The sequence below is a fragment of the Nyctibius grandis genome, chromosome 14, assembly GCF_013368605.1.
Source record: "Nyctibius grandis isolate bNycGra1 chromosome 14, bNycGra1.pri, whole genome shotgun sequence".
Lineage (NCBI taxonomy): Eukaryota > Metazoa > Chordata > Aves > Nyctibiiformes > Nyctibiidae > Nyctibius > Nyctibius grandis.
The window spans coordinates 5,052,331-5,067,972 of NC_090671.1; the positions used below are offsets into that span (position 1 = coordinate 5,052,331).

At 45.4% G+C, this 15,642-nt stretch overlaps 1 protein-coding gene across 3 annotated transcripts in view; it reads right to left on the reverse strand.

Annotated features, from left to right (window-relative positions):
- The window catches only part of PISD (phosphatidylserine decarboxylase), a 28,707-nt gene that overhangs the window by 2,983 nt on the left and 10,082 nt on the right, over positions 1–15,642 (reverse strand). Inside the window, exons 1-7 of one of the 3 annotated variants that reach the window (XM_068412350.1) lie at positions 12,948–13,010; positions 8,274–8,496; positions 5,745–5,910; positions 3,421–3,657; positions 3,158–3,296; positions 2,089–2,235; positions 151–311 (exon numbers count right to left, since the gene is read on the reverse strand). In XM_068412350.1, the coding sequence (XP_068268451.1) occupies positions 151–311; positions 2,089–2,235; positions 3,158–3,296; positions 3,421–3,657; positions 5,745–5,910; positions 8,274–8,323 (900 nt within the window). In that variant the 5' untranslated portion in view covers positions 8,324–8,496; positions 12,948–13,010. Of the gene's footprint in view, positions 1–150; positions 312–2,088; positions 2,236–3,157; positions 3,297–3,420; positions 3,658–5,744; positions 5,911–8,079; positions 8,497–12,947; positions 13,011–15,642 lie in introns of those variants that run through there. The other 2 variants (XM_068412348.1, XM_068412349.1) reach the window with 2 other exon arrangements.

A 15,642-nucleotide genomic window follows, 5' to 3' on the forward strand; every position in this document is an offset into this window, starting at 1 on the left:
CAGTCTTAGAACATCAATATTGTGGAACATAAATATTGTGAAACACCACAATTTCAGGATAATAAGATTTAAAAAATTTTTTTTTCATTTTCTTTTATTATACTTTACCAACCTCAACCATCAAAACCCAAAAGCTACTATCTTGCTCACCTGGTCAAAGTAGATGCGGATAGAGCCCACATTTGTTGCTCCTACAGCTGTTAAAGAGAAAAAGCCATATTGCCAGTCACCTGTAAGGACAACCCGTTCGTTGTGGCAGAACAGTTCCTTGATCCAGCGAGCAACCCCAGGATTCACAGACATCAGAGAGCCTGCAAGAGTGAGAAAATATGCAGGCTAAGTTGTCTGTTTTGTAGCAGTCTTGTAATGCCATCTAAATGGTATTTTCAGTATAACCGTAGCTGATCCACTAAGCAATCCTGTCACTTATTTATAGGAAGAGCAGCAAATGCTGGGCACAGCAAATGAAAGACAAGGCTGTAGTAACAACAAAGAGGTCACAGAAAGATGTGATCTTTAGTATTCTGTCCAGAAAGATCAACACTCTTGGGCAGGGCTTATATTACTGCACATTTTTTCTAGCAGAGCCACAGGGAAACTAAAGACCATGCTCATCCTTCACTGAAAGGCTGGAATACAATCTGGAGCACCAGCTACAGTTCTCCCTGTTAAAGAGCAAAGGGTTTAAATTCTCATACCTGGGAATGGTTCTTTTCAGACTGACCGGTACCCCCTCACGTCCCTCGGCTTTCACTTATTCCCATCTACAGCTTCACCTTGACTGCATTTCCAGACAGTGAAAGCCTGCCATTGAAGGAGGGAGCAACATCTGGGGTGGGAGTCCCTTTCAAAGCATCTGCCATTGTTGAAGCCTGTTCTAGCACCATACCTACTCCTCTATCACCACACTGAGGTGGGCAGGGGCTCATTACTATCTGATGCTGTTTCTCTGCCAAAGGTGTAACCAACCAACTTCACACTAGTGCCATCTACAAATTCACAAATGACAACTACTGTTAATTGTCATCTGATAGGCCCTTTAGAGACATCAGAGTAAGGACAAAGGCAGCGCTAGTCCCTAGTCTCAGCCCTGCTAGATAGAACTGAAAGAAGCCTTCTAATAAGCACATAAGATCCATCCAACAAAAGGCTACAGGCTACTAAAAGGAAGCTGAAGAAACTTTTTACAGCTTAGGAACAGGTTTCACTGGTTAACTATCCAGGGCATGAGAGCAGCCCCTTCCAGTTCTCTTTGGTAAATGCATAAAAGTGGTTACTGAGACAGTGACTGAAAACCAAATAGCTAGCTAGCTAGAGCTGACTAGGAAATACTAATGATGTAAATTGGTTAAAAAATAAAGTTTATTACAGAAGAACCTCAAAGATTTAAATCCCTACATAGTCCTTACAGTAATTTAGTAAGGTACATTCACTACACACATTTTTAGCAATAAAATGCATCTGCTTTGCTGCACCGAATCCGATAGTAGCATTTCACTAAAACTCCTTTGTTTCAATCAAGGCCTAGCTTCAATCTGGAACTTGACAGATTTCTCAGACCTTCTGGCAGGTCATTGTCTCTCCCTCATGGTGTTTGAAACCAAGTACTTAGTTTTTTGTTAGATACCAAGAAGTAAAACATTTTTGTTATCTGCTGAACTACAGTATGATGATCTGCAGAGGGGACAAAAACATCTGATCCCAGCTCCAGTAGCATAACTGTTTAGTTGCATCTTCGCCAAGCACAGGAAAAGAGGTCATATTTTAGGCTGCTGTTTGCTCTGATCTGCAGAACTATCTATTTCAGGTGCAATCTGAACAAACTGTGTTTGGGAACAAGTCAGGTCAGCACGCATCAACAGTTATTTCAAAGACTTAAACCAGCTTGAATACAGTATTACTGTTTTCACCATTTGTATGTGATTTGTTCAATTATACTACCATAAAATTCATTACCATTTGTGACAAATCACTATTCTCCCGTTATCTCCCACATGACCGTACAACCGGCTCCCGTTCAGCCATGGCCCATACCAGTGCTTCCCTCCATAGCTGCTCTGCATTCGTTTTCTAGGAACAGAAACCTACCTGGGAAATGCCGTCGGTGCGACACTCTCCAGTCAGTGGGTGAGTGGAAGCAGTGATAATCCCCTGGTGCAAGGTAGATTACACAATGATAGAGCTCATTCCCCTCCTTTGTGACTAGTTGTTGCTGAAAAGAGTTACCAGGTGGGGCTGCAAAGAAACCATGGAAAGAAAGGGGTTAAATATATTCTTCACACAGTCACCCACCATAGCTGAGCATTAGTGGTAATTAGTGGTAATTGCAGAGGATTAAATGCAGTCCACATGTATTGTTGAGACTACAAAAAGATATGCTTCGTCCAGGAATCCAATATTTCAAAGCGTTCTTTTCCCTTTACAACAAAATATAGATCCTGTGTTGTTTTAATCTTTTTGGAAACTCCTTCATTTTGGAGCTTGCCCTTCCCTAAACAGAACAGCAGAAACTGAAATCCAGTGAAACAGAATTTTGCTTCAAGCTACCCTTTTAAGAAACAGCATTTGTGAACAGTCCCTAGTTTTAAAATGCACTAGTTGCATTTGTGCTTATGTTCAAAACAACCCTACTGTTTGCAGAACTCAGTCTCCCAGTCCCCCTGCCCGTTTAGCAAAACGTGTTGCTTTCATCTAAACCGAAGGCCCTGGAGACTGCTGAGGTGCAGCAGAGCAGCAATAGCACAGGTCGTTAGAAGTACAGCGCGTGAGCATAGATCTCGTTATGGAGCAGCTTACACAGTTTTTGCTAACCAGGTGCTTGGGCACATTTCAGTCTGACAGCAGCAGTGCTGCAGCCTCATTATAATGCTGGATCTTGGAGTCAATTCTAATTGTCAATTTAACCATATAAAAAGGAACCAAGCAATTAAATTCAGATAATCAGAATGGGCCAGGCAAGACAGTGTAAAGCCACTGGTGAGAAAGAGAAGAACAAGAACAGTGACATGTTTATTCCCAAATAAAACAAAACAAAAGTCAGACCTGCTTTTGTTCCTGACAATGTGAGAGAGGGAAAAAAAGTAATCTCTCTTCTCATGATCTCTGAGAACGCTGAAAGGGCAGAGCAGAGCAAATGCAGAACTAATGCAGAACTCACCCTGGCTAAAATGCAGTTCCTCTGTGCAGACACGAGGTCCCAAGAAAGACTCCAGAGAATAAGTAACCCCTTTTACTTGCTCCACTTCACAGTTTTTTACCTGTCCAAAATTAAGGATCTTTCCATCAGAGGGACTAATCTACAGCAAAGAGAAAAAAATGAAACACATTCAGAATTCATTCATTCCTCAAAGCAGGCACGTTCCTTTCGGGGGCAGGGAGAGGCCAGCAGCGCAGCATAAAGCTTCATTTCCTTTTACTCACCACGCTGTGCAAGCAGCAGACAGGCCGCGCTTGTGGTTTCAGCTTCCTGCGGAAGAATTCGCTGAGGTTTCTATAGTGATGCAGATCTTCCACAGCTGCCTCCTTCATGTTCACTCCGAACGTCCAGATGTACAGGCTGTAAACAGGCTTCCGGAGCCATGTAGGCAGCTCCACCTGGTTCAGGCGACCCCAGGCTCGCGAGAGCAGTCGAGTTGGTACTGATTTGTACAGAGCAACCTAAAGAAAGAAGAATTGCACCACGTCATTCAGTTCTCACCGACGGCTTTCCCTTACTTCTCCCCATAAAACAAAAAAGATCAAACTGTTCCTGCTAACCACTTCCTTGAATTCAGTGCGTTATACCACACACAAAATAGCCTTTAAGTCAGCAAAAAATGGACACTGCACTTCATCCTCATTCCCTCCATTCAGAATCTGAGAGCAGATGAGGGACAAGATGAAACTTACTATAACCTTACACTGAAGCCAGGAACTCCACTCCCCTGCAGGCTGAAGCTCCGCATTCACGTTACTGGAAACTGCCCAGTGTGAGGCTTACAGAAACAAAGACACATTTCACATATTCTAGTAGAACGCTCATCAGAAGGGTTTAACATTACCAATATATTCGTTTTTGTGAATGACCAAATGAAAATTGACTGACAAATAATTTCTTGGTGTTTGATGATGTGCTTCCCAGATGCACCTACCTACGAGGGCATTTTCCACATCCCAGTATTGTACTGCTGTAATACCTGTACAATCCAAGAAACATACTATTGTGGATGCAGCTACACTGGTATAAACTTATGCCAGCCTTACTCCTTCTCTCACAACAACGGGAGTTGCTAATTGCAAGAGTATAAAGTGCCTTTATTCCTGTCGAAATATACCTTTGGACTTACACCAAAGTGTTAAGTTCTAGTAGCAAGACAAACAAATGAATAATGTTGGTAAGAGGTACATGCTGTTGATGTAACTAGACAGATGACAGTGTCTTCCTGTTAGTAATTCCAGCAGGTAACTCTTCTGGGGTTTGTGGTACTCAGTATCAGCCAAAAAGCTCATATGACCATGATGTAATTGGGGCGGGGGTGGACACCACCAAGGGAACTGAAGCCTCTGAAACCAGTTTTGTAAAATAAGTGGTTATCTGCTGAATCTGGTACAATTTTTTGAACAGTGCAGCTCAGCTACGTTTAACTCCCAACTCAGCATTTGGGTTTTTCTCTTTTTTCTTAGTGAGAGTCATCATTTATTCTCAATATTAATCATATCCTTCATAATTAAGTCTTGCAAAATACAGCCATAAACGCAAACAGAAGCACACACTGGCTGAGAGCCTGTCCATCCTATCAAGTACAACAAATTAAGATTTCACTCACAAATCACTGGCCTGCATCACATCAAAATACAGTGGTATTTCAGAAAGAAAACACCAACCTAATCTTACTTCAGATAAAAACTTCTAAATCAACAGTACCTTAGGTTATATAAGCTGATGTACTGAAGGAAAAATGTTTTGCTGGTTTATTTGACATGCCTTATACAGTGTTAATTTCTAAAATCAAGTTTCCCCAGTTTTCCATAAACACCGACTATGCAGAAACTACTGTAAAATCACAAAAATTCACAAAATTGTATTTCTTAGTAGCCTATTCTCTTCAAAAGAGTCTGGTTTTCAAGTTGATGGGGTCAAACAGAACAGTTGTTCAATGAAATAGTCTTAAGCACAGTTCTGTTGCAGTTTTCAATCAAAATATTTGTGTGGTTGTTGCATTCTGAAATGGCATCTGTGCAGAGAATATCCATGTGCAAGGCCGCCTACACCCTGCTCTCAGAGTGAGCTCTCTGCTTTCGGAGCAGAGATTTCCATATCGTTTGGACAGGCTGGATTACAAATGCTAAAAGAACTTGAGGAACAAACCCTCTCTGTGCAAAAAAGACAGAAAGCAAGAGACTAGTTCAGTGTGGCTGGGAAAGGGCAATGGAGAAGCAGTTTGGTCTGTCTTACCCCAGCCCTGATACTGAGGTGACTGAATTAATTCAGAAGTTTCTGTTGATTTTTCTGGGTAGACTCTTGACTGTTAAGAGGACAAAGAAATTATCCGCTACTGAAAAAAAAACACTTGTCTGTAAAGCAGTTAGTCAACAAAACTTTGAACAGTAAAAACTAAAGGGAAACATGAATTCATCTCTGCTTTCATACGAGTGATCATGAGCCTGTTCTGTATTAAGGATCTCTCCAACCAGCTGCCGCCAGCTCCCTTCGGTACAGAACAGCTAACACACACAAAGCGCAAGAGAGACCTGCTCACACTTACCCTGCTCATAGGCCTCCATCCCACTCTGGTCAAGGGTTTAATTGCACCGAAAGGCAGAAGATAATAGAGAATAGTCAGAGGCCAAGAACGGAGTTTCAGAGCAGGCTTAGACATACAGCTTAGCTGGCCCAACCTTCGCCTCAGGGCCAGCTGGGGAAATTGCAACCTGAAAGATTACATACACAACATAAGAGGGTCAGCCAATCTCAGCTTCAGAACCACCAGCTTCTGATAGCTGGAGATGATTTACTCCTGCTAATCTTCACTTCAACATTGATTCTGCAAGTCTTTATTTACTCCTTTATGTCGGTCAGTTCTTCCCCTTCCCAAAACAGAAGACCAGTTTACCTCAAAAAAAACCCAAAAGAAAAATCCTCTGTCCAAAAAAAGTGTTCACTCTCACAGGTCCCATTTTATGATGACACCCTCAAAAATTAAAGGCAAGATTACACAGGTGACATTTGAAAGTCACAGCTGGCTCATCCAACTAATAGCACACCATGACAGTTTACAGTGAAATTAACAAAGAGCAAAGGTTCTTCTTCCAAATGTCAGAAGATTACACCCCCAGAACACGTTTCTTGTGACTGCTCCAGCTGTTGGCTAGCCAAAGTGACAGCAAACAATATTCTGTAAGCTAGGGATCTGTGATGCTGGGACTTCAGTAAGAACTGTGTGGAGGGGCAATATTAAGGAAAGAACAGATACTCTGATGAAATAAATCCTTGAAACCTAAGACACTGAGGTCCCTGAGAGGGTTCATGTGTTGAAGGCACCTTGACTATATTGTGCCTTGGAGTCAAATTTACACAGACGTGTTGGTCATTCTCTAACTTCAGGAAACTAGCACTTATGACAACCAACAGGAGTGGCACTCCCAAGTTAATTAATACAATTTTCAAATAACTGATTCCAAAAGACATCTTTCCAGGTCTTAAAACCTTCACTGGGTACCCTTGTTCTGAACAGAGAATGTGCGGACAAAGCCGATACTGCTGGTGCTGCAAGATAATCTAGTCTCCATAGCCCAGGGACCAACTCCTTTGCCTCATAACCAACTGCATCTGTGATTTGTTTGTGATGTGGATGTCCTGGCTGACAGCAAACTCATTTTGCACAAAATTGAGCTTGAACTCATCTTACTAGCAGAGGACATCATGGGCCTCAGTTCAGGCTCTTGCAGGTGGTCTGGATGAGAGACCCTTTAGGTCCCCATTTATTCTTTGGCTTCTACTCATGAAGAAACCATTGACATTTCCAAGGTCACATTATCAAATGAAAGCCTGCCTACCCGAGGGCAAAATATTCAAGTTGTTCAATATAAAGCCACTGACTTAAATCGTGGCTAAGAGATAGTTCTCCCCACGCTGCTGAGGGCAGTACGCCTGCAACCAGGATACAGCTACAGGCACACACAAACTGGGAGCAGTACACTCTGGCTGCTCGGAACAGCTCGCTCTCTCGCTGGATTATATGGTACGAAGGATTAACTATGATACTGTGTATGTCTTGCCAAGATAGAAAGAAGCTGGGAAATTAAAAGGAATTTTTCTTGACAAGACATGCTTTTCAAAGCTTGGATCAGAATTAAAATATCATGCAGGCAGGTACAACTGTCACTACTTTGGGATGCAAGATGGTGCTTTTGGCTCAGATTTTTTCTGCAGTGAACACAACTTCTTTTCCCCCCAAGAATTAATAAGTAAAAAAACCAGAGAATAATCTGTGCATCACAATGCAAGGGGAAAAAAACCCTGAGGAGATGAAGTGCTGTCTCAGCAGAGGTAAAGCCGGCTTTCTTCTCAGCGGGAGGTGGGATTGACTCGACATGGGAATAGGAAGGGACACTTCACGTTCTTCCTCCCATCCTTACGACCCACCAGCCCGCGGTCTGCTCAAGGGCTGGTGGGGCCGGGAGCTGGGCTGCCAACATCGAGCGCGCGGAGGTCCCGCTCCCCCTCCTGCTGCTCTCCCCCCCTTCACTGCAGTCGCTCACGGACCAATCCCTTCAGAGCTGCATCCTGCCAGCTTGCTTCAGAGCCCTCAGGCTCCTCACTGCCTTGGCCTGCTTTCAGAACAGTCCCTCACTAATTTTTCCATTCTCCTAGTGATGGAGAGTAGAAAGGAAAGGAACGAAAGCCTCCTCGTTCCCCTTGTCATATAACAGCATGCCCTTCTCTGCCAATTCCATGCGTAAGGAGCTTTATAGTAATTAGGCCAAACAAAAGCTTTGCAGATGGCTGTCGCTCCTTCTGCCCAGAAACCCTCCCATCCTCCCTCCCGCCTTTCTCCCTTCGGTCACCGTTCCTGCAAAGCAGAAAATACTGAACAGTACCTGAAACGAGTTCTCCTATTTGGTGTCCCACCGGCAGAGCCAGCCGGGCCTGGGCTCTCCAGTTGTGGGTGCTGGTCCCTGGCACAGCTGCTGCTGCCGCCGTTCCCTGAACGCAGCCTCCGGACATGAATTTTAACTTTGTGGAGGTTGTAGCAAGAGGGTGGAGGGTTAGATAAAGCTTTATAGCATCTCACCATTTCCCTGTGTGCAGATCTGGTCCCTGCAGGGTGTTTGACTGACACATCGTCAGGGTGATGGCTGGTTGCAAGGCTCAGTCTTTTCTCCTCTACCTCTCTTTCCTTTGCTTGCTCCGGCACAGGAGAGAGGCCACGGCGTCACAGTTCCTAATTCCCCCGCTGGTTTGTCTCTGGATTCCCCCTCTGTTTCCCACTTGAATCTCTGCTACGAGGGTTGCAGCTATTGCAAACAAACAGGCATTGTGTCATATTTCAACATCCCACTACAAAGCCGACTCTGCACGAGATAAAAACGAGCTGTCCGTATAAGCAGTCCTTGCTTCTCGCTAGTCAGGGTGGCCATTGACGCTCAACTCTCCAAAACCCACCCCGCGGGCTGAGGCTGCTGGGCAGCGATGCACCACAGTCAGCGGAGCAGCCAGCTGGCCTTGCCCAGCTAACCCCAGCGCGGGCTGAATCCGAGGCTGGGAGGAGGAGTGGAGCGGAGAAGAGGAGGGGATAATTCCCAGCTTCAATTCTGCAGTGCAGCAGCTGCCACTAAAAAGAGTTCTGGACCGCTGGGCACCAAAAAGCCTTTCCTGCTCTTACTGGCCAGCTTGGAAAGAAGAAAACAGAAAGGAAAGGAACGTCTTTCTGTTTTACAGCTCTTGCCAGACACCAACATCCATCTCCTGAAGTCTCTTTCCATCTCAAAAGACCCACATAGGGAGCAGGTAAAGGACATTCTTCTCCAAATCCCCAGACACATAATGAAACAAGCCAGTTTTAGGGCCAGCTTGAGAATCGGGTATAAAAGTGTTAACGTATCTATTATGTGACTCTTGGTACTGTCAGTTTTTATGTCCAGTAGAACTAAAATAGAAAACATAAGTAAAGGAAACTGTTTTGTTTTTTAAAGACAGAAAGCTGCAGTATTTCTATCTGAGCATTCTGAATATACATACAGGGAAGTTTCCCTCTTTGACCCTGCAGACCACATCTCCACCACAGGTTTTCTGCATCTCCTGTTGACCGAATTTGGATTGAAACTGGACCCCTGATGCAGAAAGCGGAAGTCAGCTAGCTGCATCTCAAGACACTCAGAACAGTTTAGGGGCTAACTCTCTAGTGGTTATCCATTTCACTTCCATTTTCTGTTAGTCTGGGGTTTGAAAAAAAAATTCCTTGTTTCCAAAGCTGTCTAAACACGATGAAAGCTGTGTGCCTAACAGAGTAGATCAAAAAGAGCACTGGTGCTCTGACATGAGAGAAGGCATTGTATTGTATTAGGGATAAGGCAGGAGAAGTGGGAGGGCCAGCAGGAAAAGCTAGAATTATAGAATTAGCTAGGTAATGGCCTCCCCCTCAGGCCTTGAAAGGAAAATATTCTAGCATGAATTGTGCATTTTGATTGGCCTCCAACTCCAAGTGTTACAGATATTCCATAGAAACACCTCTGGAGTCCCCGCATTAGAGTATTTTTTTTTTTTCAGGAAGAAAACTGCTTTGTGGTATTCTGTATGTCAGGGAGTTCCAAGACCTGTGTGTATGTTGTTGTTTAAGCTGAATTTTAACAATTGCGTATTTTTTAAAAATCCAGTTAATTGAAAGAAGGTTAATTTAAGATCAACTGAAAGCACTCAAAACATACTCCTTCCTCCCTAGCCCTCTGCCAACTTTGTCTTCCTATCTAAAATATCATTCAGTCTTTCTCTGTCTGGCACAAGAAGCTCCTACACAACAAAAATGAAGCCTTCTGTATAGTAAAACGATGAAAACAGTTACCCAAGATCCCATCAAAATTCAAAGAAAACAACGAGGAGCACACGGGAGCTATTTCTCTTGATTTGCCAGGAACACTAGAAATTACCACCATTGAAGACTAGGTTTTAAACAGAAACAAGCTAAATTGACAGCATCATTTCAAAAGGCACTTCATCAGACCAAGATGAAAATCATTTTCACACTGAGCACGTGTCTTCACAGAACTGTGGGGAGTTGGTTCATCTGGCACTGGTGGAGCCAGGCAGCAGCAGGCAGAGCACCCCAACCCGCAGCCCACCCTTCACGCGGGCGGCTCGCAGCACCCGGCCGTGCCCAGCTCCCGCAGGCCAGGCTGGCGCCCTGCTCCCTGGTCTTGTCTCCTCCTCTGAGGACCTTCACCCGTGCGTGACTTTGCAGAAAGACAACAGAGCAAACAGAATCTTATCTATGTTTTCTTCAGCACTCTTCCCTTAAGGATAAGGGAGGTAAACCCACACACTCTTTCAGTAGAAATTCAATCTTATCCCCCAAAACTTTTTCAAGAAATTATTATATTCTAGATTGAACAAGCCTGATCCTATGAAAGCATGGAACAAGTTAAACAGCTCACCTGCTCTCTAAAAAAAAATGGACATTGAAATATTCTAGAACCCAATGCAGTGGGGACTACTACCGTTTAGGTCAAAACAAGAAATGTGGTGCAAGAGATTCCCCTCCAGGAAAGGAGAAATATTGGTGTTAAAAACTTTTTTTCTCCACTTCTTCAAAAAACTGAGTTCAGATGAGTAAGGAGACCTGCTTCTCTTAAGTTCTGTTCTACTGACCTCATGACATTCACCAAGATGCAAATACCTGTGTTCTGCTTAAACGCTGACATAGATGGCAAGTTGCCATCCCTGTTGCAGCTGCCCCAGAAGCAACGTACAGTTCCTACAAGAAGGCTGAAATGAAAAATCCACCCTGAGTTTACCTGCTTTCCAGGAGGAAAGGAATGAGAACTGCTGATGAAGCAGCTCATGACAGAGGGACTCTCATAATGGACTTCTTGGGCAGCAGGCAGTGCCACAAAGCCTGTGTTACTAGCTGAGACAAGAATCTTACGATTGTTGGTTTGTAGGTTGGACGTCAGTACCAGACTCCCTCATCTGTCTGAACTCACCCAGAATCCACGTTAGGTAAATAAAAGCAGCAGTTACCAGCAGGTATAAATCCCTAGAGAATTATTATCTAATAGAGAACTGCTAATCTGCCAGCTACGCAACACCATTCTGCTCTGTCAGCTCAAGTAAGTGTCAAATCCAGTGACCCCATTTAATTACTTGTCATTACGACCTCAGGCCTTTCCCTCAAGTTTTAAAAAAAAACATACAGCGAGGCATTTGCAAGACAGACTAATATGCAACTGAACTTCAAACCTGCAGTCTCAGTTTTAAATCATAAGCATGAATCATGAGGCTTGGAATGCGCTAGTCAGAGTGCTCAAAGGCCTCTGGTCACACTTTCTACATTTGGTAACAGAACTGCTGTTTAAAAAACGCACCGTACGCATCCAAATGCTGTTTTCTATTTAAGTACCAGCAAAAATAAGGTCTTGCAATCAGGGGAGAGGTACTCAGTGACCGTTTATTAAAGGTCCCATTCCTTTCCCAGCAGCATCTGTTTAGTTTCAGACACGTAACCCCTGCTCCCACCCAACCTTCTCCGGAGCCAGCCCAGCCAGGGGAACACTGGATGCTCCACAGCCAGTCAGGAGCTCCTGAACTCCGAGAACGCAACAGAACTGCTCTCATCCTGCTCGGGAAACCCGAGCGCAGGGTGAGCGTCTGCCAAGGCCACGCCATTTCCGAGTAGCGTGTTCACTTCCAGCTTGGCCGGGGAAGAGCTGGCCCACTGTACCGCTTTCCACGGATTTACGGTGCCAGCGGATGAAAAGTACCGTGCTCTGCTTTATGCAGCCTCAATTTCTAAAATTCTTTACTCTTCATATGAAGAAGCCTTTCTATATTTTTTCCTTAATTTATTACAAAAAAACCTTTTGATAATTTTCCTCTAGTTTTACATTGCTGTTTTAGTTGTATTCTATAGAGGAAAAAAAAGTGGTATTTTAAGCTAGCCATAAAAGGTTGGGTGGTTTTTAAACTTAAACCCGAATTCTGTGCAAAAAGCGTGTTATATAGTCTCAAAGATTTCTTCTGCGAAGTAAGGAAAAAAAGTTTTATCTGTTTGTGCAAAGTGACATGAAAATTGATGACACCTAAAATACACCGTATTAATGTTTTGTAATAATATTTTCCATTTCACGTTTAAAAAAAACCCCCGTATTTTAGCTTAAGGTACCTGTAAAGCAAACTCCCTGTTCTGTAAGGGATCTCCGGTGGAAGCAGAAGCCGCGTTACAGCTGCCCCACACCGCGGAGCCGGGCGGAGGCTGAGCGAAGCGGCCCCGCTGCCCTCCCCGGGCCGGAACCCCGGGACCCTGATAACGCCGCTCCAAGAGACGGGTTTTGTTTAAAGCTACGAGGAGATGACTCGTGAGAGCGCCGAGGCTCCGGGACGCCTCTCCTGAAGCCTCCAGCAAGCCCGAGACCAGCGCGTACCTGCCCCGCGGCCACCGGACCTCACGCACCTGCCCCCGCAGCGCGCACCTGGAGCCGCCGGGCGCGGGCTGCTCCTCCCCGGCGCTCCGCTCTCCCCCGCCGCAGCGCGACCCCGACCCGCCCCCTCCGAAGCACTTTTCAGCCACGTGAACGAAGCAGCGGATCACAAACCCACCAACGCGCCGGCCGCGGCTCTCCCGCCCCCGGGGCCCCGCCGGGCTCCGCGCCGCCGTGCCCGGACCAGCGAGGGGCTCCGGCCGGGCCCCCGGGCCCCTTCTCGGGCAGGGCAGGGGACCGGGCACCCGCCCCCTCCCCGGCAGGCCCCCACCTACCTCCCGGCGGTCGCGGCACGGCCCGCCCGGCCACGGGACGCCGCCGGCCCCGCAGCCGCCCCGCGCTCCCGCCGCTGCCAGCCCCCGCCTTAAGGCAGCGGCGCGGGGCAGGCGGCCCTCCCCCGCCTCCCCTCCCAGCCACTTGCGCTCCGAGGCGGCTGCAGGCCCGCAGGGCCCCGGCCCCCTTCGGAGGAGGAGCCAGGGCAGGAGAAACGAAAAGGAAGAGAAACCGGAGGGGACCGGAACACGGCGACAAGGGTGCGGGGGCCCGCAGCCCGGCGGGGTGTCGGACACTCCTGGGGACACAGGAGGTCCCTTTGTCACCACGTAGTTTCCCAAGGAGCCACCGGCCAAGGCAACAGGGAAAGCGAGGGTGCCGGGGAGCAAGGCGCGGGTGCTGTACCCGCACAGCTGCCCGGGGGGGGCTCTGGGGCCGGTAACACCGGCTGGCAGAGGTGTTCTCAGCCAAAGCAAGAAATGCACCGCAGGCTCGAGGAGTGCTCCCGACACGCTCGGATAAATTGCTCCATAATCCCAGCAAGAGGCTCAGGGAGTTGTACAAGAGGAACAGACTTACATAGTCACAAAGCCATCCCACTGGTCAGGTTAAAAAAATACTCATTTTACTCAGTTCAGTTTTCCAGAACAGCTGAGAAGAACATTGACACCATCACACACTTTGATGTTGTTGAAATTTCACTGCTTTTAACATTTTCTGATGATCTTTGTCATGGGCATTGGGCCACTCTACAAGAAATGTTTTTGTAATTACACGTTTGCTCAAATAGAACACCAAACATCAGAACATGGGAGCAAGAACGAAGAATAAGAGACCAACCAAATGGAGATTACGTTTCATTCTTCCAAAATTTGATTTAAAAAAAAAACAAGATATTTTTCCATTCTTAGCTCTTTCCTGAACTTGATACACACCTCTTACCATAATAGTGAATGTCTGTCTCCTCTGGGCCAAGAAAAGCACCTTCTGTACTGTACTGCCAAAATAGCATCCAGTATCCTCTGTTACATAAATACGAGCAGTTTTTAATATCAATAGGAAAGACTGTGGTGTTCTTACTGCTGAGAATCAAGATCCTAAACCTATATTCAAGCACTTCCCACTGTATTAATCTGTTTTTAAAAACCATGGCCTGTGACAATAAGCTGAGGTTCAAACAGGACAGAGATGTATATGGATCTGTCATGTGTATTATCAGATGTCACTACAGCTCGCTTCCCTTAAAGGTCCCTTGTCTTCCTCCTGGTGCACGTCACTCCAACACTGCTTTTTGGCTACCCAAAACAGAGCAAACTATGGAAGCAAAGGACAGCTACAAGTTGTTCCTCTCTGTAGAGAAAAACACTTATTCATCTGGTCACTCTGTTCATCCAAACTCACTCTTTGGCCAAGGTTTCCCTAATTCTTCCATCCCGTATCACCACTGCCCCAGCACCCAGGTGAGAAGAGGCAAAACGCCTCTAGTTAGCATGTGAACAGCACGCTATCCATGCAGATCCCAGCCAGGAAATGGTCTGTGACAGCAAGGATTTGAAACAATAAGCTTCCATCCATCTGATAAATATCTACCTGTCTCCCTCCAAGCCCTCTGCTTTACCTCATCTAATTAAATGAAAGCTGATCCTCCCTGGTATTCACAGTAGGAAACACACTAAGGCGTTAATCAGCTCAAGCTCTTAGCTACATAATGTCTCTAAGAAAATTATAGGGAGAAAAGGTCTATGCTAAAGAAACAACAGTTTTGTCTTTCCCTGTGGAAAAACTTAAGGGACATTTGACTTACACCAGCTTAATTTTTCCCCCCATTCTTTTATGAAGCTTGAGCAAACAAAAACATGTAGGAGCATGCTCTTTTTAATTCAATTAAAAACTACGCACGCTTCTATGACAACACTGATACCTACCTCTGCAACAGGGAGAGATTCCCTGCTGGCATAACGTGACAATTACCTATTTCCTATCTCTGCCTCCTGCTCAGAAGCAGGGGAATCTGCCTTGCACACAGAGCTGGCAGGTGGAAGATGGTGCATGTTCGCACCTGCACACGAGGTTGGTACTGTGGAATCAGAACTTAACAGCAGCAGGCTCGGCAGTGAGGGCATGTGCAGCGGTTTCTTGTTGTATGTTACTCTTTCAAAGCCCATTCAGATCACACTTGGTCTCTTTTTGCCTATGCAAAGGCTTATTCTGCTTTAAAAACAAGACAACACCCCTCTTTTCCACACTCCTAAGTGTGCTTCCAGGAATGCAAAAAACAGAATAATGGAAAATGATAGCTCAGCCAAAGAGACACTCCACTTCCCCATAAAAAGGAACAATGCAGCTCTTATTTTTCTTGAATTCTTCATTGTCTGGAATATTTCTTGCAATGTCTGAACAGCTTCTCTTTTTCCTCCTAACTGTCAAGCTTCCTTTCCCTCCCACAGAAGCATTCAACAGAATTTAAGCATATCAGCAAGGACTAGGAAACCTTCTCAGTGTCTCCTACTACTACCTGCTGCATTTGGAGCCCTGCTTATTAGTTTGAAATTCTTTGTGTGATTCCCCACTGCAAAAACCAAACTGTTTAGAGGTGTTTCATCAAAAGCAATACTCATAGCTTCACCAAGTAATAACCATCAAATAATAACAAACCAGAATATCACTATAATGAAAGAAAGATAATTTAATAAGGGA